Source organism: Acipenser ruthenus, chromosome 42, assembly GCF_902713425.1.
Source record: "Acipenser ruthenus chromosome 42, fAciRut3.2 maternal haplotype, whole genome shotgun sequence".
NCBI lineage: Eukaryota > Metazoa > Chordata > Actinopteri > Acipenseriformes > Acipenseridae > Acipenser > Acipenser ruthenus.
The window spans coordinates 7,824,297-7,847,128 of record NC_081230.1 but is presented as its reverse complement, the minus strand read 5'-3'; the positions used below and the strand labels follow the sequence as shown (position 1 = coordinate 7,847,128).

At 43.3% G+C, this 22,832-nt stretch overlaps 3 protein-coding genes across 8 annotated transcripts in view; 2 read left to right on the top strand and 1 right to left on the bottom strand.

Annotated features, from left to right (window-relative positions):
- Positions 1-294: 294 nt before the first annotated feature.
- On the top strand, positions 295-4,688 carry LOC117966972 (DNA damage-inducible transcript 3 protein-like). Its single transcript, XM_034913967.2, has 4 exons — positions 295-441; positions 1,810-1,858; positions 2,624-2,777; positions 2,953-4,688. Exons 3-4 carry the CDS (start codon positions 2,631-2,633, stop codon positions 3,499-3,501), a joined length of 696 nt encoding a protein of 231 aa, XP_034769858.2. The 5' UTR covers positions 295-441; positions 1,810-1,858; positions 2,624-2,630; the 3' UTR covers positions 3,502-4,688.
- Positions 4,689-5,174: 486 nt separating this feature from the next.
- On the bottom strand, positions 5,175-15,514 carry LOC117401062 (methionine--tRNA ligase, cytoplasmic). Of its 2 annotated transcripts, XM_059011369.1 has the most exons (22): positions 15,270-15,514; positions 15,021-15,111; positions 14,725-14,803; positions 14,263-14,394; positions 13,623-13,698; positions 13,239-13,411; positions 12,938-13,050; positions 12,437-12,553; positions 11,707-11,910; positions 11,154-11,355; positions 10,162-10,236; positions 9,763-9,933; positions 9,409-9,504; positions 9,180-9,297; positions 8,692-8,905; positions 8,227-8,358; positions 7,944-8,052; positions 7,245-7,424; positions 7,073-7,144; positions 6,910-6,933; positions 6,242-6,355; positions 5,175-5,495 (listed from the first exon to the last, which is right to left on the bottom strand). In XM_059011369.1, the coding sequence occupies exons 1-22, from the start codon at positions 15,370-15,372 to the stop codon at positions 5,343-5,345; spliced, it is 2,748 nt and encodes a 915-aa protein (XP_058867352.1). In that variant the 5' UTR covers positions 15,373-15,514; the 3' UTR covers positions 5,175-5,342. The 2 variants fall into 2 exon arrangements, with proteins under 2 accessions (XP_058867352.1, XP_058867353.1); XM_059011370.1 differs by lacking the exon at positions 6,910-6,933.
- Positions 15,515-15,753: 239 nt separating this feature from the next.
- The window catches only part of LOC117400871 (rho GTPase-activating protein 15), a 49,068-nt gene continuing 41,989 nt past the window's right edge, over positions 15,754-22,832 (top strand). For 4 of the 5 annotated variants that reach the window (XM_059011461.1, XM_059011465.1, XM_059011462.1 and 1 more), the window contains exon 1: positions 15,754-15,891. The gene's annotated coding sequence lies outside the window, so the exon portion shown is untranslated. The remainder of the gene's footprint in view (positions 15,892-22,832) is intronic. The other variant, XM_059011464.1, reaches the window with a different exon arrangement.

Below are 22,832 nucleotides of genomic sequence, written 5' to 3'. Positions count from 1 at the left end.
GAGAAACCGGGTTGCCAAGCGATTGCATCATTTCACATGACTCGACCACGCCCTTTTTTTGTCTTTTGACTGCATCACTTCCTTCACACCCGAGCGACGGAGCCACCAAAGTAAACGCCCACCTCCATCCCTTCCAGACTCCTTCGTCCACTCCATTGGATATCACTAAGCGAAATCGCGTTCTAATCGGCCTCTCAATGGTCAACTTACTTGTCTATCATAGCTCTCGATACTAGGTTGATTTTTTTTGCCCCCGCCCCCCTCTAACAGTCTCGAGCATTAAGTTAGGTTGATCCGAGTATATATTCAGCGCCGGGAATTTCCGACCCTCATCTGTGTCTTAACTCAACGATGTTTAACATGAAAGATATCTGCTCTCCAAAAAATAGAAACACCGTGAAGCCCAGGCAGTTGAGAAAGCGTCTAAGTAAACGAAAGAGGGTAAGTCTTATTTCTAGTGAGCTGTTTTATTAATGTATTAATTTATAATTAGCCCTGTCAAAAGCACCGGCACGTCTTGAAATAAATCAATAATTCTACTCGGGGTTGAGGTAAAAATGTTACTGTACGTATTCTGTTATCTTAAAGACGTCTTGGTTTTTATTTTTTTTATTAGTATGTTTTCTTTATGCAGGGTATTGGTTTTAGCTTTTTCGTCCTCAGCTTCTCTGTCCGAAGAATTTATTGACAGCCACCCATGTTACGCACAGTTGAACAAATCAGTGTTTGTATAACGATAGTCTGCTTTTCATTGATATAAAAGTAATATTACAGTAAAATGTTACCTTTGTTTTAAAAAAAGAAACAACTACATGCGTTTTATATCTGAATATACTTCTATTTTGTTTTTGTTTTTGATTGTGACTGTACAGCTAAAGTCGACATTTTGATATTTGAAGCGTCAGTCCTGTCAGCTTCGTACGCGCTGCGTGACAGGAAGTTTATATTATTCTTTGTTGTGTTCCTCAAGTCATTAATGTACGCAAAGGAGTATCACAAATAAAACACGTATTTATGTAAATTGTTATATGTAACCTAGTGATTTTGTTTTTAAGTATGTGCAGTAAGTCATTTTAAATGCCACTGCCTTTGCATTCTTCGTATTACTTAGTACCACTTTGTGTTTACGTGTAGTGCTGAAAAAAATAAATAAATACGATCACAGCAGCATTTGAGCACCCTTGTTATCTGCCATTAACTCGAGTAGCATCGGAAATAGGATTGACCCGATTGACTCGATTTCCCCGGAAAATATTAGATTTACTAGCGTGTAATGTCTGCAAGACGCCTGTAGGGAGCGTCGGGTTTTTACAGCGAGGCCACTGACCTACATTTCACAGTTAATTAAACCGACAGACGGGTATAACTTGTATTGAGCAGGTTATAAAACAAAACATTGCTCATTTGTGCATTTTATGCGCGCATGCATTTTCTGGTTCACAGCTATGTACTTGAAGGACTGATGGGTCTGGCTGTAGACATGCCTTACTTACGTGTACTATGTTCTATGCATTCCCTTAGTATACTATAATACTATGCAAGATTACTCTACAAAACTCAGCCAATACACCTCAGTGGTTTTATCGGGACTACTAAATTGAGCCCATTGTGTTGGCTTGTGACCAATTTTTAACGTGGATTCGAACCCAGGACAGATAGTTAGCATCCACAGTGCCACCTAGCCTCAAACAGTTTCTGCTCAGACATCCAGCTGAGTTAGTGACGAGGTCATGTCCAAAGAGAACAGATGCAGCCGACAGACCCTACTAACGGGTATTAACGCGATTTCCCTTTTTTTGAATCTTCTAGATTTGTAGGGGCAAGCTGCCGACTCATCGCCAGACGTGATAATCAGCAGGTGAGTTGTTCCTCATCTGAACCAACCGCACAGTCATGATGTGGGCTAGAGAGAGCATGAATCCGACTTTAAGCGGGCAAGAGCTTGTATGAGTTTGTAAGTCCGCCACTGCCGCTGCTAACGTCTTACTTTCAGGGTTACAGAAAATCTAAGTGCACTCTTCACGCTAGCCTGTGACCTATGATGGCTGTCATTTTGGGGGTCATGTTTAGATTTCAAGATGATAAAGACCTAGCACGTCGAGATACTGGCTACAAATCAGTTTTGTGTTGTGTGTTTTTTTTTTTGTTTTTTTTTCCTTGGTCGAGTTGGTGTCATGGAAGAAAAACAATTACAACCTTTTGTGTTTTGCCGTCGCCTGTGTCAGAACATCATATCTCAAAGTGTGTTGCTTCCGATTATTATTGATTTCTTAGCAGACTCCCTTATCCAGGGCGACTTACAATTATTACAAGATGTCGCTATTTTTTACATACAATTACCCATTTATACAGTTGGGTTTTTACTGGAGCAATCTAGGTAAAGTACCTTGCTCAAGGGTACAGCAGCAGTGTCCCCCACCTGGGATTGAACCCACGACCCTCCGGTCAAGAGTCCAGAGCCCTAACCACTACTCCACACTGCTGATCTAACATGGCTGACCTATTGAGATCATGTGTATTTATTTTTCTTCAGTACACTGGAGATTGTCAATGATTATTGCATCAGCTGTATTTATTACTTTTTTACTGCCCTGTTTTTAACTTGTCCCGTTCTCTCCTCCAGTGGGACAATGACCGCAGAGTCGATAGCATTCCCCTCATACCCCCCGGGGCAGGGGCCTCTGTACGGGGCTGAGCTGGAGGCCTGGTACGAGGACCTGCAGGACATCCTGTACTCTGACACCTTCAAGTGCAGCCCACTGCCGGAATGCACACAGGTCAGTGAGAACATTTCAGAGTAGTTTTTATTTATTTTGAAGTATTGAATTTCTTTAATTATGTAAATGATTCAAGCAAAGAATTGTGTATGAGAGAACTAAATACAAAATACATATATATAATATAAATTTTATAACTTGTTGGTAATAAATAAATTCACAAATTGTTCTGCAGAAGGAGCCAGAATTCCTAGATGTCCTGGAAACCTGCTCCCTCTCCTGGCTGTCCGGCGGTGGGGAGGATGCTGGTACGGAGGTGGCAGATTTCAGTGTGGAGGCCCCCAAACAGCAGAGCGTGCTGGGCGATCTCTTCCTGCCTGAATTCTACGAGCTGCTGGGTGCGGATGGGGAGGACCACCAGCAGCAAGAACCAGAGCCAGAGAGCAGCTTCACTGTGTCCTCCAGCGAAGAAGAGGCCTGGACTGCTGAATCTGCCCCCAGCAGCCCTTTCAAACCCAGCCACCATCCGAGCCCCGGCAACGAATTGATGAGCTCCGTCCCGAGCCAGGGGACGAAACGCAAGAAGAGCGGAAGCCCAGCCAGGAACGAGGAGAGCAGCTGCAAGAAGAGCAGGAAGTACAAGGATCTGGAGAACGAGAAGAAGGTAACAGAGCTGAGAGAGCAGAACGAGAGGCTGAAGAAGGAGATCGACAGGCTGAGCGAAGAGGTGCAGAGGACCCGGAGAGCACTAATCGACAAACTTGTGAACGTGAAAAAATCCTGAATTAAAAAATGTACAAAGGTTTACTGAAGCCTCTTAGGGAGGTTTGTATTGGCCCCTTTGCTAGCATTATCGGCTACTGTTCTAGCAGTTGTGTCCCTGTAAGGACAATAGCCTGTTCAATGCCTGCAACCGTCTGTCCCGACTATTTGATTAGCTTGTGGGCAATGCGATCTGTGTGGTCACTGCAGTCAGAATTCAAATGTGCAGTAGCACTTAATAGGTCTGTGGTAGTGGCTTGCAAACTAGATTGCATTTTTGCCCAGATCTTTTTTTTAAATCCAGGATTTTGAATACAGTAAAACTTCTTTTAACGTGAATCTAAAATTATTTGACAGAATTTGCTTTCGTTCACATAGCCAATGTAACATCAAAGGCTGGTTTCCCAGACCCTGATTAGCACCAATCTTGGACTACCTGATATTATAGGTCCAGTAATCTTGAGTGTTTTGAGTTCCCAAAGCTTTAGTAAAGGAAGTTTTACTGTATCAGTGTTTACTCCTTTGTGCCCTATTGATCCAAGCGATATTGACAGGTCCAAGCACAGCTCCACTCAAATCATTTGACTGGTCAGGAGTAGGTTATGAAATGGAAGGGGAAATGGAATTTAAAAACTAGAAGGTTGTGAAAGGTTACTGGGTGGTATGATAATAAATCATATATGTACATAGACGTGTATTGCTATAAAGTTTACTTAAGCCATATTGAATTTTCTAGAAGACGTCCAGTTCACATTCTTCCCAATGTGGAACTGCTGTTTCACACTTGAATTGTTTCTTCAATTTTGAGTTGAAGAACTTTAATGGAATTTAATTCTAGATGTCTAGATTGTGGCCTTGCAGTGCTCCCATTTCTCCAGTAGGGGGTGCCAGTAAGCCACAATTGTAGGCTTCCACCACATCATTCTAAATCATGGTATACAGTCCTGAATAATGGCTTTCAATTGTTAGTCCTAAAATATGAATCCTTTATTGGCTAATTTAATAGTTGAATTTTTTATTTTTTTTTACTGCATGCAAAGTGTAACGTACTGTACACACCAACGATGTTTAGTGTATTTTATTATGTAAAGGTAACGTTGGTATTTTAATCTATTTTAATCTCTTTATGTATGCATGCATATATTGTGTTCTAGTTTGGTATACACTGTAACATGCTTGTTTATTTTAATAAAAATATGTTTGACAGTCTTTAAAATGTGTTCACATTAATCTATGAATAATCAAAACAGATCTACAGCGGTTGAAGCCAAAAATGCAGTTTTGCTGAAAGAAACTAGACAGAATTAAAGACAATGGACTTTATTTTAAATGCTTACTAGTGTACCGTTTACATTTTTTTTTTTAACCCTGTACTGTCCAACTATTTCTATATAACTCTACCCCATTCCTTAACCCAAACACACAATCCTACATCCCACTGTCAACCCAATGTATTGTGAATAAAAATGTAGGCTTCAGAAAGTATTCTATAAAAGTATTTTAAATAATGATGGACACAGTAAGGTATTGGATACACAGGGTGATTAGAAAGTAAGTTTACCACATCAACGCACCATATCATTGACGTTACTTTCCAATCACCCTGTAGTTGGAGAACAATGAAGATGTAGTTTCTCTTTTACACACTTTCATGATTATCTTAAATCATGTTTTAACTTTCACGCCAAGAAACAGTTTGGCAGTCTCTGAAATAGACTTTTATTGATCGCACTCAAATGTCACAACGCTACAACCCATCACATACACACACACACACAGAAAGAGGTTCGTGTTTCAGCAGAGCGGGGCTGTTCTCGCTGCGGTACTGATGTTTAAAATCTTGAAGCCGGGAGAGTCTGGCTCTCACTTCTTCTTTTTCCCTTTCTGTGCTGGGGCTTCGGGGGTCTTTCCTTCAACCAGGACCAGCTGCTTCTTCAGCTCCAGCAGTTTGGTCACCGCAGCCCCAATCACTGCCTTCTCCGCCTTCTGTGCCTTTAGCTGGCGCACCACCTCCCCCTGGAACACCAGCCAAATTATTATTACGAATGAATTATCCACCCGAAGGACGGAGCACAAGGAGGTTCAGTGACTTGCTCAGGGTCCCACACAGTGAGTCAGTGTCTGAGCCGGGAAACTCCTGGTATCAAGCTCTTTAACCACAACCGAGCCTCTGTGGATCTCATACAACAAGAAATGTATCTAGTATATACAGGGATGGAAACAAGACTCATTGCACAGCAGTTTGATCCATTCCTGTTTTTACTATGAGTTTAATAAGACTCACTGTAGCTAATCAGGCTTGTAGTAAAATCTGGAATAGGTGAAACTGCTATGCAATAAGAGTTCCATCCCTGTATCAACACCATACATATCTCACCAGTAAATGCAACGTTAGCGCAATCTGGGTTGTTAAAAAGTATATATGTCCTGATATTCTGATAATCTTAACTGAATAAAAATGGCCGTACAAAGTTTAATAAGAATTGGATAAATGGTAATTTAGATATATGCAACATGTAAGGATTATTTATGTATCTACAGTAAGTTTATACAGACGTATTAAGAGGTAACTTTTTTAGATTGTAGTTATTCTCTGTGGTTCTTACAGCAGTTTCTCAAATACAGAAGCTGCTCTTCTAATTGCCTGCCATAGACATACGTAATGAAGGCTAGATCTGTGTATCTTTATAGAACTAGGAGCCAGCGCCATCTAGTGTTCTGCCACTTTGGCTCAAGTTTCCGTTTGCTTTGCTCTGACTCGCCTGTTTCGTCACTTCCTCTGCCAGCTGCTTCGCTCTCTGTGGATCTGCGTCTTTCCCAGCATCCTCAGCGACAGCAGCTTTCGTCTCAGCGGCTGGCTTGGCTTCAGTCTTTGACTAAATACAAGAAGAAAAAACAACTGTCAGAAACATACATCCCCGCCACGTCTGTAAAATCAAAATTAGAGCGAACAGTATGAAGCTGAGGGCCATATCATCAGTATGAACAGAATAAGAAGTATGCAGTGAATAGCTGAAAGCTGAAGAAGTGATATTAAGAGCTAAATGTAATTAGGCATCATGGGAAAGGTATTTAAAATGACTGATTTACAGTCTGTGGAATAGCTATGCATGCAGGATACATTTAAAAATGTAAGTATGACATACAGACGGACAGACACCTTCATATATAATCACGATCCGATACCATTTAGCTTGACCATTGATAGCAAGTTTTGTCACAATTTTAAAAAGTTGTTTTTCCAGATATCTGGAAATATTTTTAAATGTTAATACCACGACTGATCACAATTCAATAAGCAGTACTGCAGACACATGCAAAATCAGAACACACACACACAAAAGTTAATAGTGTTTAGCGTTAATTGGCCAATCCAAAAACAGAGCAAAGGACAGGCAATAAGAACACAGTGTAGGACCGAGCAGTTTACCTGGTTTGCAGAGCCTTCATCTGGCTAGAAACAGAGCAGAGAAAGAGGAGGGTGAGAGGAACAGTACTGGGGCAGCTCAAGAGAATTGTGTAGCCTCTTTACAAAGAACTGCAGGGAAACAAAGCAGGCGTATCCCATAAAAACGAAACAAGAGCTGCTTTACCTGCTGCCCTCCAAAACGCTTCCTCCAAGACTCAATCTGGTCTGTCTCCAGCTTTTGGAACAGAGGGCTAACCTGCGAAGTGAACGGGAGAAATTCAAACAAACAAATCTTCAAAAAAAACCCCAAAAAACGAGGCTTTCGAAATGCATCGGAAAGCAAGCGCGCCACTCACCGCTCCGATCTGGTGCCCGCTGGGCAGGATGCACACAAACTCCTCCGTCAGCACGTTGCACTGCGGCGGTGCCAGCAGCTGCTCCTGGATTGAGGCGCTGACGCTGGGCATGTAGGGCTGCAGCATGATGGACAGCAGGCACGCCATGTTCACTGCCAAGCCAGTCACCGTGCCCGCTCGCTTCCTGTGATTGGAGAACACGGGCATCAGCGCGGCTCAACAATGCCCTGACCGAGTTTCGGCCGCCAGACGCGCTTTACTAGATGCAAGCAAACATTTTAAAAGTAGTGACATCACAGCATAACCGCAACTCTCAATAAACTTTGTACCCACAAGTAGAGACAGTCATTTTTCATTATTACAGGGTGTACCATTAATCATACATCACTGACAATATAATATCACACTCTGATTAGGAGAACTGACCAAGGAATTGCAGCAGTAACAGACTTGTCGAGACATTAAGTATTTAATTACCCAGTTACAGTAGATTCAGCTAAATGATTGATGGGGTATCTAACACCCCCAGGGAATCCATACTTCTGCATACACGGTACACACCCCTTTTGAAATGCATTATGTATTTAGGTAGTTCGTGTCTATTTAACCAGATTCAAATTATTTCGAGAGCCGTCCACAGATCCTCATACCCAAACAGAGGGGTAATCAAGGGCCAGCCTGTTGATGTGCAAATTCCACTTGCCTGTCCGCGTCGGTCCCTTTGATCCGTTTCCAGGGCTCGTTGGCCTGGATGTACTGGTTGCCATGGCGAGAGATGTTCAGGATGCACTTGAGAGCATCGCGGATTCTGAAAACACACGCGAGCGACAGACAGCGCAAGTTTTATTTCATGCCAAAATCAGTTAAAGGAGTTGATCTCGATTTGGATTTCCAAAAAACCATGCCATGTTACCTGAAAATTGTGCTCAAAAGCCCTGCTTGACAACTCCTGGTCTAGTGTCTCTCCTGCCCTGCCTCTTACCTGACTTTCTCCAGCAACTGCAGGTATTGTCTCAGCTCCCAGGTGGCTTGAGCCAGCAGCCTTTTATCATCATCGTTGAGCTCCATCTCGGGGACTCGACCCTCAAAGAATTTGCACACAAACATCCCAGCCCTGGAGAGACACAGAGAGGGAACAAAAGACATCATCCTGATGGAGATTTCAATCCCAAACCTCACGGACCGTCTCAACCAATCATAGTTCCCAGGTCATTATGTATCTTGAAACTTCATCTCAGGACATCCAACTGTGCCTGCAGACCACGACATCAGACACTAATCTTCCTATGTAACTGCTACATGAAAATTGTTAGTATCTTGCATATTTCAGCTGTTATATTTAAACAGAATTGGAAACAATTCCAAGATTAGCTTACTTATATAACGTAGGACCTCATTAAAATACTGCCCAGCACCAAGTCTAGCTCCGGTGCCCCCAGCTCTGTACCTGTTGATAAAGTTGCCCAGGTTGTTGAGCAGCTCCGAGTTGTTCTTCAGCAGCAGGTCGCTCCAGGAGAACGAGCTGTCCTGCCCCTCCGGGCGGATGAACAGCAGGTAGAAGCGCCAGATATCAGCCGGGATCCCCGTCTCCTTCGCCATGTCTCCAAACACACCCACACCGCGGCTCTTTGAGAACTTCCCATCCTCGTAGTTCAGGTATTCTACAAAGCAGAGCAGACACAGAGTCTTGCAATCAGGGGGCTGCACACTGAGGCAGAGCAGACAAACGTTTAGGACTGCGCCTGCTTCAGTGTCAACTCCTAGTATCATCCACTGCCTGGCCATTGTTAGGAACCGGCAATCCGATTGGATTAGAGACTGCGCTGATCACTGGAGCCCTGCAGCACTGGGAGCAGCATAAGAAACTAAAAGACATGAAACACAAGGCAAAACCCGCTGCATGAAGTTTGAGTCTCATTGCTGACGCGGTTGTACCTGTGGCTATGAGGTGGTTGACCAGGGTGTAGTTATCCTCAGCTCCCAGCAGTGAACAGGGGAAGACCACGCTGTGGAATGGGACATTGTCCTTCGCCATGAAGTTATACAGCTGCACCTGTGGAGCAGAGGAACACACACACTCAGTACAGCGCAGACAGAGGCAGGTCAAACTCCAGGGCAGGTACGCATCTCACACACACACACTGGCATGTAGCTTCTCTCTCACCTGCTCGGGGTTTTTCCACCATCTCTCCCATTGGTCGGTGTAGTTGGCAGTGATGGACAGGTACCCGATTGGGGCGTCAAACCAGACATAAAACACCTGGAGCAGAAAGTAAAGAAGGCATTTGATTTCACAGGGAGCGCTGCACTTGGATCTAGCGCTCCCAGGGGTTGGGGGAAGCACAATTGTCAGGGACCCTACTGGCCATGTGCCCAGAGAGCTCAAGAGGACACCTGCAGGGCTTAGTTTGATCTTAAACGGCAACGAAGAGCCCTAGTCAGGTGACCTCAAGGGTATGCACCGGGTTTGGGAGAGCCATTGTGTGCAGTTCCACTGAGCGGATTAATAGAGGCGTACTTTATCCTTGAATTCCTCCAGGGGCACAGGGATGCCCCACTTGAGGTCTCGGGTGATGCAGCGTGGCTTGAGGCCGTCACGGATCCACGAGCGAGCGATGAAGCGAGCGTTGGGGGTCCAGTTGCCAGAGACCATGGAGTCCTCCAGCCACTTCACCAAGCGGGCTTCCAACTGTGGAGGGGAAGCAGATATTACCATCAGGGATGTCAATAGTTTAACATCACAGTGTAGCATCTCACCCTGATTGGTGGCTTTTCATCAAGACTTTTTGAATGGATTTGCAATATGTTAGATGTTTAGGAAATCAAACAGAAGCCAACATCCCTAGTTACCCTCAGCCCTCAAACCACACAGAGAGGTTCGGACACAACGCTGCATCAGGCGTTTTGCCCGGTGTACCTTTGGTAGGTCAAGGAAGAGATGCTTGGAGGATTTGACAACAGGAGTTCCTTTGCAGATCTTGCACTGAGGATTCTGCGGAAGAAAAGAAAAACAAAAATAGTTGCTAAACAAACACACCATTTCTTCATTCAAGAAGCATTTCTTGAAACGTATCAGAGCACCCCATTGCTTCTGTATCAGAACACCCCATTGCTTCTGTATCAGAACACCCCATTGCTTCTGTATCAGAACACCCCATTGCTTCTGTATTAGAACACCCCATTGCTTCTGTATCAGAACACCCCATTGCTTCTGTATCAGAACACCCCATTGCTTCTGTATCAGAACACCCCATTGCTTCTGTATCAGAACACCCCATTGCTTCTGTGTTAGAACACCCCATTGCTTCTGTATTAGAACACCCCATTGCTTCTGTATCAGAACACCCCATTGCTTCTGTGTTAGAACACCCCATTGCTTCTGTATTAGAACACCCCATTGCTTCTGTATCAGAACACCCCATTGCTTCTGTGTTAGAACACCCCATTGCTTCTGTATTAGAACACCCCATTGCTTCTGTATCAGAACACCCCATTGCTTCTGTGTTAGAATACCCCATTGCTTCTGTATCAGAACACCCCATTGCTTCTGTATTAGAACACCCCATTGCTTCTGTAGTTTTGATTTGTGGTGCGTATGAAATCAAACCACTGGAACTGAAACTCTTGGAAAATTGTCAAAATAGGCAAATTGGTGATGGTCTAATTTAGACTTCAGTAAGCCACACATGCAATTAATTTAACACAGTAAGAGAAAAGGAACACAGAGCCACACATGGTAAAATGCATGAGACTTTTCAGAAGTTGTTTAAGATGCCTAATTAAAAGCACAGAGCGGTCGAACATTTTCACACGTTTCTATATCAGATTTTGAAATACATGCTTCCAAGTACGATACAGTATCTCATGTAAAGATGACAATGGAAAACGGGAGGGATTTGAAAGCCCTACCTTGAGCTCAGTGGCGTTGATGAGTTTGCCACACTTGTCACACTGGTCTCCGCGCGCCTCCTCATAGTTACAGAAGGGACAGGTTCCCTCCACGAAGCGGTCAGCCAGGAACTTCTGACAGCTTTCACACCGCAGCTGCTCCACTGTGTCCTGCAGCAGGAAGTCCCTGTCCAGCAACCTCCGGAAGATATCCTGAGAGATCCTGAACACAAACACCCCGGTCAGGGCATGGCTTTTACAGGGGCTGCATTTTGTAGGGTCCTCCTTCCAAACAATGGGCACCCTGATGCACAGATCATGCCTGTCTATCTGTCACATACTACAGGGATGGAAATAAGACTCCTATTGCATAGCTTGATTAGCCAGTGTATAGGTAACCAGCTCAGGTGTCTCTTAATAAACTTGGAAAGGATCAAACTGCTAGGCAATGGGAGTGTTCCCTGAATCATGATCCGATATATTAGATAAGTAAGAATTTCACTTCTAAAAGAGGGCTCCCCGAATTAAACCGGGCACCAGGTTTGGGACCCCCTCTGGTGCAGCCCCTCCTCACTCTGTCTGCCGCTGGGTGGTGGTCCTGCCAAAGTGGTCGAAAGAGATGCCGAACCACTGGTAGATGTGCGCGTGGACGGCGTGGTACTTGTCACAGATCTGCTGGGGGCTCAGCCCCTCCTCCAGGGCCTTGGTCTCTGTGGCAGTGCCGTACTCGTCCGTGCCGCACACAAACAGCGTGGTCCAGTTCCGCAGCCGACAGAACCTGCGGAGCAACAGACAGACAGACAGACAGACAGCTCTGTGAAGAAACCAGCCACTGCTTCACCAGCGTCAGCACCCAATACTGTTCATGAACAGGACCTGGGTGGTACCAGCGTTCAAGTCAATGTCAAGTTATGATTGGCTTAGCAGTTGAAAAACAAGGTTTAGGGTTTTCGTAGGCTTTTGATTATTGTATAGACTGGCATTGCACCTATCCAGATCTATCCATAACTTTAAACACAGATTCTAATGAAAATGAAGCCGAGATACAGCACTGGAGAGTCCCCCTGGATTGCATCAACCACCTATCCATGGATACCCCCGGGATTAGTCGGAAAAATAAGTCTTTGATGCAATCCAATGCTGGAGTGTTTCACCCTGCAGGTGCCCTAGGGTGTGCAACACTACCTAAAAAGCATTTCTTGAAGTTTTGTAAAATAAGAATATGTGTTTCTTTCAAAACTCCACATCTGAGCCCTCTACGGACGGCAGTAAGAGCTGTGGGATGATCAGGGCAGGGTCCCCACCTTGCGAAGACGTCGGCACTCAGCACGCAGCCGATGATGTTCCCCAGGTGAGGCACGTTGTTGACGTAGGGCAGGGCACTGGTGATCAGAACGTTCTTCTCGTTGGGCTGAGGGAGGCTGGAGGCAAAACCAGCAGGTCAGGCTTAGACACCAAAGCACACTAAGAACTAGAGCTGCAAGAAGAGACTATTCAAATCAAGCTCTCCACAGGTGAGGGTCGCCGGTGTGGACTGGGCTAATTTACCATTCCAAGTGAAACGGAGAAACAGCTGCTTGGGTTTGTGTGGATCGCTGTTCTCCACAGAGTCTAAGAAAAGCAGCGATCGCCACAGATTCCTGCAGCCGTTTCTTCACTCTAAAAGGTAAATCAGTCACATCCACACCCGAGTCCCTCACCTGACTGTCAGCGCCTGATTTCTTTGAATAATCGGTTTAGTTAAAACAGTGTTTTCATTTGAAAACAGCGTCCAAATAGACAGACAGACAGACAGACAGACTCACACAGGGTGCTCGATTGGTTTGGGCTTGGGCCAGGCAGACAGTCCTTTACTCCAGGATTCAGCGGCAGCTCCAATCTCCTCTTCGGTCAGGACTCTATCCGCTGACTCACCCCCCTGGCAGACAAAACACAAGGGGGCGCTCTTGTTAATGCTCTAGAAGGAAGTACCCCCCTGACACAATGCAATCCTTTTCCGTTAGCTAGTAAGAGCTAAAGGCAGGGGGGTAGCATTGGTTGGCCCTCCTCTATCTCTGGACTGGCTCAGTCTGCATTGCGGTGTTGCTGGCTATGGTCCGGCAGTACCTCTGGCTCGTTGCTGGCTGGTGTTTCTGCTCTTTGGGAGGGGGCTGGCTGTTTCTGGAGGTACGGTTTCAAAGCCTGCAGCCCTTTCCCCTTCAGGATTAACTCCACTGCTTTCCTGCAGGCTGCCACTGCACACACACGCTCAAACCAGCTCCTGAGCGCCTTCAGATCTCCTGAAACCACAGAGACACAGGGCTGCCAGGCAAGAGGACAACTAAGGACTGCAGTAATTATCCAGAGGTGGAAAGAAGACTCCCACTGCATAGCAGTTTGATCCGTTCCTGGTTTTACTATGAGTTTAATAATAAGACTAATAATTGGAATTTTAAAAAGGAATTGGAATTGAAAAAAACAGGATTTGATCCCCAACCCTGATCCTCTTACCAGGCAGGAAAGTAGAATCAGACAGGAGAGGATAGAGCGCCCCCCACAGGACAATGTCTGCAACTGTTATTGCATCCTGTAAGGAAACATAAAAGCGTTGACACAAACTGATTGGTGTAAAATGATCTAAATTCTGGGTTTATCGAATTTTTCGTAAATTTGTTTTTTTTTGTTTTTTTTTAACATTGTTGTGTGAACTCTATGGCGTTTGAGAAGTTGAAAAAAATCTAGGCATTATAAAATAGATACACAAAAAGGGAAAAATAAGAAAGTTAGCATCATTGCGGGGACACACATTATTATTATTATTTATTTCTTAGCAGACGTCCTTATCCAGGGCGACTTACAATTGTTACAAGATAACACATTATTTTTACATACAATTCCCCATTTATACAGTTGGGTTTTTACTGGAGCAATCTAGGTAAAGTACCTTGCTCAAGGGTACAGCAGCAGTGTCCCCCCCACCTGGGATTGAACCCACGACCCTCCGGTCAAGAGTCCAGAGCCCTAACCACTACTCCACACTGCTGCACACATGTGTCCCTTGTACCTTATTGGGTTGCAGGATAAAGACCAGTTTCTTTTTATTGATCAGAAGCTCAAATCAGAAACTCTTAATACATGTTAGTCGACTCACTGCAGCCAGGAAAGGGCATGATCTTTTCATCAAGCTCTGGTCGATGTAAGCACATTTTTTCTGAAGGGCGCCGGCAGCTTCTTCTCTCTTTCCCTGGACCACCGCCATGTACAGAGCCCCTGAGAGTGCAGTCTGGACAGGACACAGGACAACACATCAGGGCTGCATCGTACACCATGCAAACTAGCACCCAGAGCTCTGGTAACTGCAGCCACTAACCCAGCACTATTAGCACAGCATCTGCACTGTGCCTTGCAATAGATGCGGGACATGACCCACTTCTGCTTAACAAATGACCTTGTGAATGCTTTATAATTAACTACTGGGACTAAACAAGCACAGGGATGGGAAGCAGACTGTTAGTTAGTCGAGGAGCTGCAGTTTATTAAACTGGTATTTTAAAATGTTTTTAGTTGCTGCATCTCGGTATCCCAGGCAGCACTGTTGCAGAGGACTCCCTACCTGAAGTTCAGTTCCTTCCCATTCTAGCCACTGATTGGTTAAGTCGCTGGGTTCCTTTCCACGAAGGGTAAACAGGTACCTAAAAACACGTTATTAAAGATGAGTGTAATTCTAACCGACTTTGTGTACTGTACACTTCAACAACACGAATGAATGAAATGAATGAGCCCACGTTTGACAGCTCAAACTAAAGCAAGCGTGTGTTTTGCACAAAGCGAGTTACGGGTGTCTCATTTGGAAGCCTCTTCGGAGGGGTTGGTTGTGTTCAGCTGGGAGGGTAATCTGGTTTGACTTACTGACAGATGGCATTGGTTGAAAACAGGTAGTTCCCGTTGTCGAGTTGAAGACACGGCAGCTTTGAATGAGCGAGGAATGGCACAACTCGTTCTGTAAGTCAAAAAACAAAACAAAAACGTTTTTCATTTCAAGCTTTTAAGCTACTGGCAGCATCTTGTGGGGCTTCTTACTGGCTGTAGAACCTGTACTGGTAATAGGAAGCCCCAAATAGGCTACTGGTTTTCTACTGGTTCTAAGTTTACACCTACCTTCAAGACCGACAAACTGCAGTTCGCATCTGCTTCCCGTCAGCTCCACAGCAGCCACGACTTTCAAACAGTGAGGATTGCCCTCAGTCAAATACAACCTCATTTTAATATCAAACTGCGTAAAATACAAACACGATCCCAATTAAAAACACAAAACTAAAGAAAGTGCTTGAGCATGCAGCATGCCAGGAACCCACTTCGCTGATGCAATGAATACTCAACATCCTCTCTGCGGAGAGGATCGTGGGAGAGAGTTGTAGTTTTTAAAGTAGGGCTCGTTCGTGTATCCTAATGAAAACGTGACATGAATGGACTACAATTCCCATCACCCCATCTGTCAAGCGCCCAGCCGGTAAGGACGCGTCTGTTTTCATCGTGGACGCCGACAGGAACACAACCCTCGTCATGTGACAAGGGAGCAGCCTCTGTGTAAAAATATACACCCTGGTCACATGGTAGCAAAAGGTGACGTATTGGCCCTCGCTTGTAACCTAGCGGAGCAGCGGCACATAGCAAGCTGGCTCTATAGTAGCTGTGTCTGTGAGTAAGAGGCGCATCGCTGGAGCGTTATCTGGATAAATGAATTACAACCGAAAGCGTTTTAAACAGTAACCAAACTGAGGTGAGTTGCAAAACATACATTCGAGTTCTGTGTATTTTGCACGGGTTTAAATTGGAGAGTTTTCATTGAAAGTTGAGATTGCTGATTAAAACTTCCCCCCCTGGTGTGGCAAACGTAGCGCATTATCTATTTAATGCAAATTGAGGGTAACGTAATTCTTGGCTTCCAAGTGCAAGGGAAATGCATTCGCTAGGTGTGATATTATATTGCACAGCGCTGGCATCAGCAAAGAAATACAACGCGTTCTTTTATAATAATAATAAAAATAATAATAATAATAATAATAATAATAATAATATTGTTTACGTTTTATCCCAGTTCTGTATCTTTGTTGTAGTAGCAAGGTGCTAAAAAGTTCCACATGTTCATTTTTTAAAATAAATTATTTTAATACATGTGTTACGCTAAGTTCTAGAGGATGTTCAGCAGGTAGCTTTTTTTTATCGGGTTTTAATTTTAAATGTTTTATTTTGCTGATATTGCTGCTGTAGGGAGCATAATTGTCTGAATAAATTAAAACTTTTGTTTTACGTTTTGCATATCCAGGCATAATCTATGTACCCTGGACGTATGCTTGTAAAATATAGGCTAAATATCGAGGAAATGTTTTGTTTAATACGATACATTACATAGGCGTGCAGTTTACTATGTGTTTACAGCAGATACAGAATTTTGTAGGATAAAAGCGATATTTCTGGTAACTTAATCCGATGCAACCCGCACAGGGAAAAGGGAGGGAAGGTCTGCGAGGGGAGGGGAGGGGAGGGGAGGGGGGGGGGGGGGGGGGGGGGGGGGAAGTGTGCTGTTTTAAGATTTGCTGACAAATAATACTTTTTATTTTGCAGTACGGTAACATTTTTTAAGCACGAGTGGTTCTGTCATATAGATCATGCTGGCTACCATTGCTTGCGGGTTCAGCAGATCAGGGTGCAGTAACCATCATCAGCAACACAGCTAGTCAATGCAGTCTCGTATGGAAAAGAAGGCGGGTTCGAAAACGACACTTTATTAATTTATAGCTAGTAAGAGCAAATGTACACACATAGGTACCGGTAGTTTTTTTTTTTTTTTTTGCATCCAAAACACTGTAGTTTCTTTGCATGGTCCAGCTTTGCTGGGTGACGCACACTTTGCGGCTCGAATGAACTGAAGAAAGAAACGAAAAAAGAGACATTTACAAATAACAGTTCTCTGTATTCATTCTCTCTCATTCTCTCTCTCTCTCTCTCTCTCTCTCTCTCTCTCTCTCTCTCTCTCTCTCTCTCTCTCTCTCTCTCGTTTCTTTGAGCCTGCATGTTCACTGAGTGAAAGCCGGATGTGCAGTTGAAAGTTAATTTCATAATTTTCAATTAAGTGCTCGTTCGTTTTGTGGAGAGAATGGCATTGGGCAAACCTTTCACGAGTAAGAAACGAAAATATGAGGCTCTAAGCCAGACTGGGAGGAAGAGTTTGCTTTTCACTTTAAAACAGTGCAACAAATCGCTTGCACACTGTAGTCTGTACTACGGCGGCCCTGACGTGTAAAACACAAATGCAAATCAAAAACAGAAAATGCAAAAAGCCCACAACACAACGTCATTAGGAGGCTATGAGATATCCCAGCCACCTGTTACTGGAGACGCTGGAGCTGTAGAGCGCGCAAGCTGTGTCGTTACCTAGTTTGCCTTGGTATATTTTTCTGTCAGTGTTGTTGATCATTTCGTAGGCATCGAAGCCAAAGTTTTCATAAATTTAAATGAAATTATAGCTTTGCAGGACGAATTAAATGTAAAAAGTACACGATATTAGGGTTTACAGCTTTAAAGGCCTGTAACAAATATGGTTTAACAGGTGTTGCTATATATTGCAACGTAAAATGTACAGAATTATCACAAAATGCAAGAGACCGAGCTAGTACTTGATAAAGTTCAGTTAATGGTTACTTTTTACAATCGAAAACGACTATTTCTACGGCTACTAACAAGAATACTAATAATGAGCTTAGTTGTTAGTTCATGTCTTTGTGCACCAAAGCCAATGCGTTTAACGTTGTCAGTGTTTTTGCTTTGCTGTGGAGGGTGGCTCCTGCAGGAATCGTTTTAATATGTTTTATTTTCATTTTTGGTCGCGGTGACATTTAAGATTGTCGCTGCTTCAGCCACAATAGTATCGCCTTCTAAAAGCGTTCATTGTTCCATTCTTTAATTATCCAAGTTCTCTGTGTACTTCCTGCCACCGAACAGGGTGACCGTGTCCCTCTCCCACAGTCCTATTAAGTCTGTGATCTCACACATTTTGAAACCATGAAGAAACATTATTTTGGGTTCTCTAGATGCGGGAGCACCGGTTATTCCGGTCACAGTGACCGCGACTAAACTCTGTGCTCTATACAAAAAGGGAAGGGGTTTTTAAAAATAATTACAAAAATATGTCTTGTGGTGGTGAAATCAGAGTTGTTATAATATTTTGCTATATAATAACTGAATGTATGTTATTTATTTAACGTGCATATGTACAGTATAAACAAAACCACTGTACTGCACAGGGTTTAAGTGCAATTTTCCTTTATAATGTTTGAGCGAATTCAAAACAATGCTAGTATTTCATTTTTCACAGTATGTGTTTTGCGGCTCTCTCGCAGGGTCAGGGAGTTTGTCCACCCCTGTTATAGCCTATTGAATTTCACATTACCAAAATAACTAACTAGTTGCAAATCAATGGTTTTAATTACGACTGCATCCCCAGATTAATCTCAGCATTATAAATGTCCTAGATAATAAATTGTATTCCCGGTTTACGCCTACTTCTGTAATTGCCTCAATCCTGCATCTACTGTACTAGGAAATCTAAAGAGCTCCATACTGACCCCTACAGCTAAAGACCCGCCAGTGCACAACTTTGTTAAGAGGGTGTGCAGCAGATCAGACAACAATTCTGCAATTAGATTTAATTAAAACAGGCGAACAACAGCAAAGCATCCCTTTTTAATGACCTGAACGGTTTGTAAACACGAAATAGAACGGAAATGTGCAAAAGATCTGGATCATTGATCCCTCCAGAGGTTAAAAACAATGTGGCTGTGAAAAGGTACATTTTCTTCTGGACACTGTCTACACTGGAACATTATTGAGAGAATCATAGAATACAGCTTGTGAGGACGCTGGCTGAAAGCCAGTGGTCTGCAGCCATAATATGGTTAACGTAGTGTGGCACTGAAAAGGTTAACGTTCGCCTAATGAGAGAATCATAGAATGCTGCTGTGTACTGACTAACTACAAATACCCCATGTTGTGTGGTCTTTATCATTAAAAATAACACCGTGGGGATATCTTTGACTGGATGAGAAAGGGAACTAAGAAAACTATAGAATGCAACTGCATACAAACCATTAGAACAGCCACTCAATGTTATATCTCTGTACAGAAGAAAACAAAAAAAGTAGTCATGTGACCACAATAGGCCAGTACAGTAGCACGTTTTAACATGCAATTTAGATTTTTAGTGTTAGACCCAAGATGACTGTAGTTTGACTGCATTTTACAGTGGTAGAAACGATCAATCATTCACGCTTTACAATTACATTTGAGTCACAACCTGAGCTCTTTAGACATGGAGATTATAATGCTGTTTTGCGTTTTGGAGGAACACAGGCACACATCTCGCATAGCCCTTCATTACAGGGTTCATTAAAACGCAGAGCAGTGTTGCTAATTAAGATTTCACTGCCCATTTCCCTATTGAAACCATTATATAGCCTGTGGCGTGTCTGCGTTTTCTCATAACCCTGAAGCAGAGGCTTAGCACAGTACCAGAGAACCATTGTTCATGCTTACGCGGAGTCCTGCACTATGAGCTTGTCAGCGGTGTTGTTTTTACTAAGGGGTCCCTGGCTTCAGTTGGCCATGTACAGCTATGGCAGACAGTTTTGCATCACCTAGAATTACCCTATTTGAACATAATTACAATATTTTATTTCACATCATGTAATCAAAAAAACGACAAAATTATATCAAGTCTCCCATTTAAGTTTTGTACATTTCCCGTTAACTACAAAGCGACATGTAATTCAACATGTTAACGTAACATTATCCACTATAATGGAAACTAGTGACCAAGTGCAGTTCTATTTTAACACAGTAAGCAAGGCTTTTTTTGTATTTTAATCAATGCAATAGTGGAGTACGTCTTCTGTGTTTGTTAGACTACACTGTCTGGAACAGAGCAGTCTTTTCACTGGTAGAAAGTCACAGTTTCCAATGTCGTTGAAGAAGAGTACTGAAGCCAGAGCCTCTTCGAGTCGTTCTGCTCACACCCTGACCTTGCTAACAGACTCTTGCTTGCTATTTTTAAACCACGATGACTTTGCTATAAAGACATAAAGAGCAGATTTAGTTTGTGGATACATTTGAGATTTTTCTAGCTGAAGTCGTTTTGGATTGGTTTTTTTAAACCTCCCTGCTGCTGTGTTATGTTGCTATCATTCTGAGTGGCTCTAGGTTTTCACGTTCCAATATTGAGGCATCATTTGTCTCAAAATTTGCCTTTGTCTGTCTTTGAGCTGCTTTGAGCTTCACATGTCATTGTCTTAGTTCTTTTATGAGTGTGGTTCTTTCAGTGTTCAGGAGCTGCTATTTAGTTCTAGTTATTATTATTATTATTATTATTATTTATTTCTTAGCAGACGCCCTTATCCAGGGCGACTTACAGTTGTTACAAGATATCACATTATACAGATATCACATTATTTTTTTTACATACAATTACCATTTATACAGCTGGGTTTTTTACTGGAGCAATCTAGGTAAAGTACCTTGCTCAAGGGTACAACAGCAGTGTCCCCCACTGGGAACCCACAACCCTCCGGTCAAGAGTCCAGAGCCCTAACCACTACTCCACACTGCTGCCCCTACTATTAGTTGCATGGCACTGTAACCTAGGCTAGATCACGCTTTCTTTTCAGAGGAGACAGCGCCGTCTAGTGATCTGCCACTTGATACAAGTTTTTAGTTTACTGCTTGCAATACACTGCTGTGCACTAGATGGCGCTGGCACTTACTAGTATAAAGAAGCTCCAATTACAATAAGAATAATTGCAAACATCAAAGTAAGACAGAAAAAAAAAATAATTGAATGCTAATTACTGTACAGTATGGAAGTCTGTGTCTATTGTGGACCGCAATGCAGGTGTTGAAAGAGGTCAAATTCTGTAACAATAAGAATTCGCTGCTAGCATGTGCAGTCGTCGACTACTGAACATACCGCGGGTTTCTGCTTCCTGTTTACAGAAGTATTGCGCTCCAGTTTTCTGAGTTTAAAAGGACTTTTGACAGACCCATTGCCGATACAAGATAGACTCAGAGAGTCTAAATTGCTCAATCCTCCAGTTTTGATGTGACCTAGTCCCCTCCTCCAACCCCCACCCTACTTGGTGAGCTAAAGGTCCCTAAGCCAGTTTCGCATATAGCTCTGCGGCCTACATTTGAGGTGCTTTAAGACTGATTCTTAACAAGCAGCAACACGATCAAGTTCATTACAGATCCTGGGATTTTAATTGTGGCACCAGAGTCCTTATGTAACAGATTTTAAGAGGTACCAAATAGCAAAACAAAGAAGAGCAAATTCCTTTCTTTTCAGATTTACAGTGAAATCCATTGAAATTTGTTATTTAAAATACCAGTGAACATTTTTTTTTTCTGCACCATTTTTAGGATGAGTAGGATTTAACCCTAATTTAAAACATACAAGAATGTTTTATTCAGGGCTGTTCTTTCTCCTCTCTCTCTCTCTCTCTCTCTCTCTCTCTCTCTCTCTCTCTCTCTCGGCTGTTTAATCCAAGTAAGAAGGAAAAAAAAATACTTAAAACACAGTGTATCATTTTTTTTTTATAAATAGCACCCACAAAACTGAATTGAGGGAAAATGATTTGAATTCACCTCCCCCAATTGTGTTGGAATTGAGAATTTAGTTTTAAACAGCAAGGGAAGAACCGAGAAATAATTTGATGCGGGAGAACTAAAGTCACAAATAACTGATCACTATCTTGCATCAAAAGTTTTCAACAAGAAGCAGGATTTCCTGCAAAATACTCCTCGTCTGTATCTGAACTGGTCTTTTAAGATGCCTGTGTGTGTGAGTCAGAGAGAGAAAGCCCAGCTATCCTGTCTCTCCCCTTTATGTATGCTGCCCTTAAACCTGCAGAGTGTCACAATCATGTTCAAGTATTGCTAACAATTGCCCTGGGCATTTTTATTTATTTAATGTAGAGTGCCCAATTCTTTTACCCCTGACTTTCTCTCCAATTCAGAATGTCCATTTCCGTTCAGTTCGGAATGCCAACAGTTCAAAAGAACTGAAGGACAGTGGGTGTCCTCTGATCACACGACCAATGCCAATTCAAGTCCCAGGAACTTCAGAGCAGATGTCGGCGGACTGCCGGCCGCTTGAGCTCACCAGCCGCCTGGCCAGTAGGGTGCGCTGTTGTGTGATAAAAGAGAAACAGTCCCTGTCGGTTTTGCCTCCCTAACCCGCAGGTGCTCCAGAGCCAATGCTTCTTGTGGAATCCTCCACAAAGACTGGCAACTTCGCACAGTCAGGAACCTGCGCTCCCCTGACTATCTCCCCCTGCACACTGTGGTTGTGCCTTTACCAGTGGAGACACCTAGGGACTCTTTGGTAAGGACGTGGCTTAAACCCACTGGGCAGCAGTGTGGAGTAGTGGTTAGGGCTCTGGACTCTTGACTGGAGGGTTGTGGGTTCAATCCCCAGTGGGGACTCTGCTGCTGTACCCTTGAGCAAGGTACTTTACCTAGATTGCTCTAGTAAAAACCCAACTGTATAAATGGGGAATTGTATGTAAAAATAATGTGATATCTTGTAACAATTGTAAGTCGCCCTGGATAAGGGCGTCAGCTAAGAAATAAATAAATAATAATAATAATAATAATAATAATAATAATAATAAT

Bases quoted from the DNA above. Each gene is read 5' to 3' on its own strand.
- LOC117966972 (XM_034913967.2), top strand. From the start codon at position 2,631: ATGACCGCAGAGTCGATAGCATTCCCCTCATACCCCCCGGGGCAGGGG. The intron at 2,778-2,952 runs GTCAGTGAGAAC...ATTGTTCTGCAG, and splicing joins CACTGCCGGAATGCACACAG to AAGGAGCCAGAATTCCTAGA.
- LOC117401062 (XM_059011369.1), bottom strand. From the start codon at position 15,372: ATGAGGTTGTATTTGACTGAGGGCAATCCTCACTGTTTGAAAGTCGTG. The intron at 13,699-14,262 runs GTGAGTCGACTA...GTTTCCTTACAG, and splicing joins CATGCCCTTTCCTGGCTGCA to GATGCAATAACAGTTGCAGA. The intron at 9,505-9,762 runs GTACGCCTCTAT...TTTCTGCTCCAG, and splicing joins TGGAGGAATTCAAGGATAAA to GTGTTTTATGTCTGGTTTGA.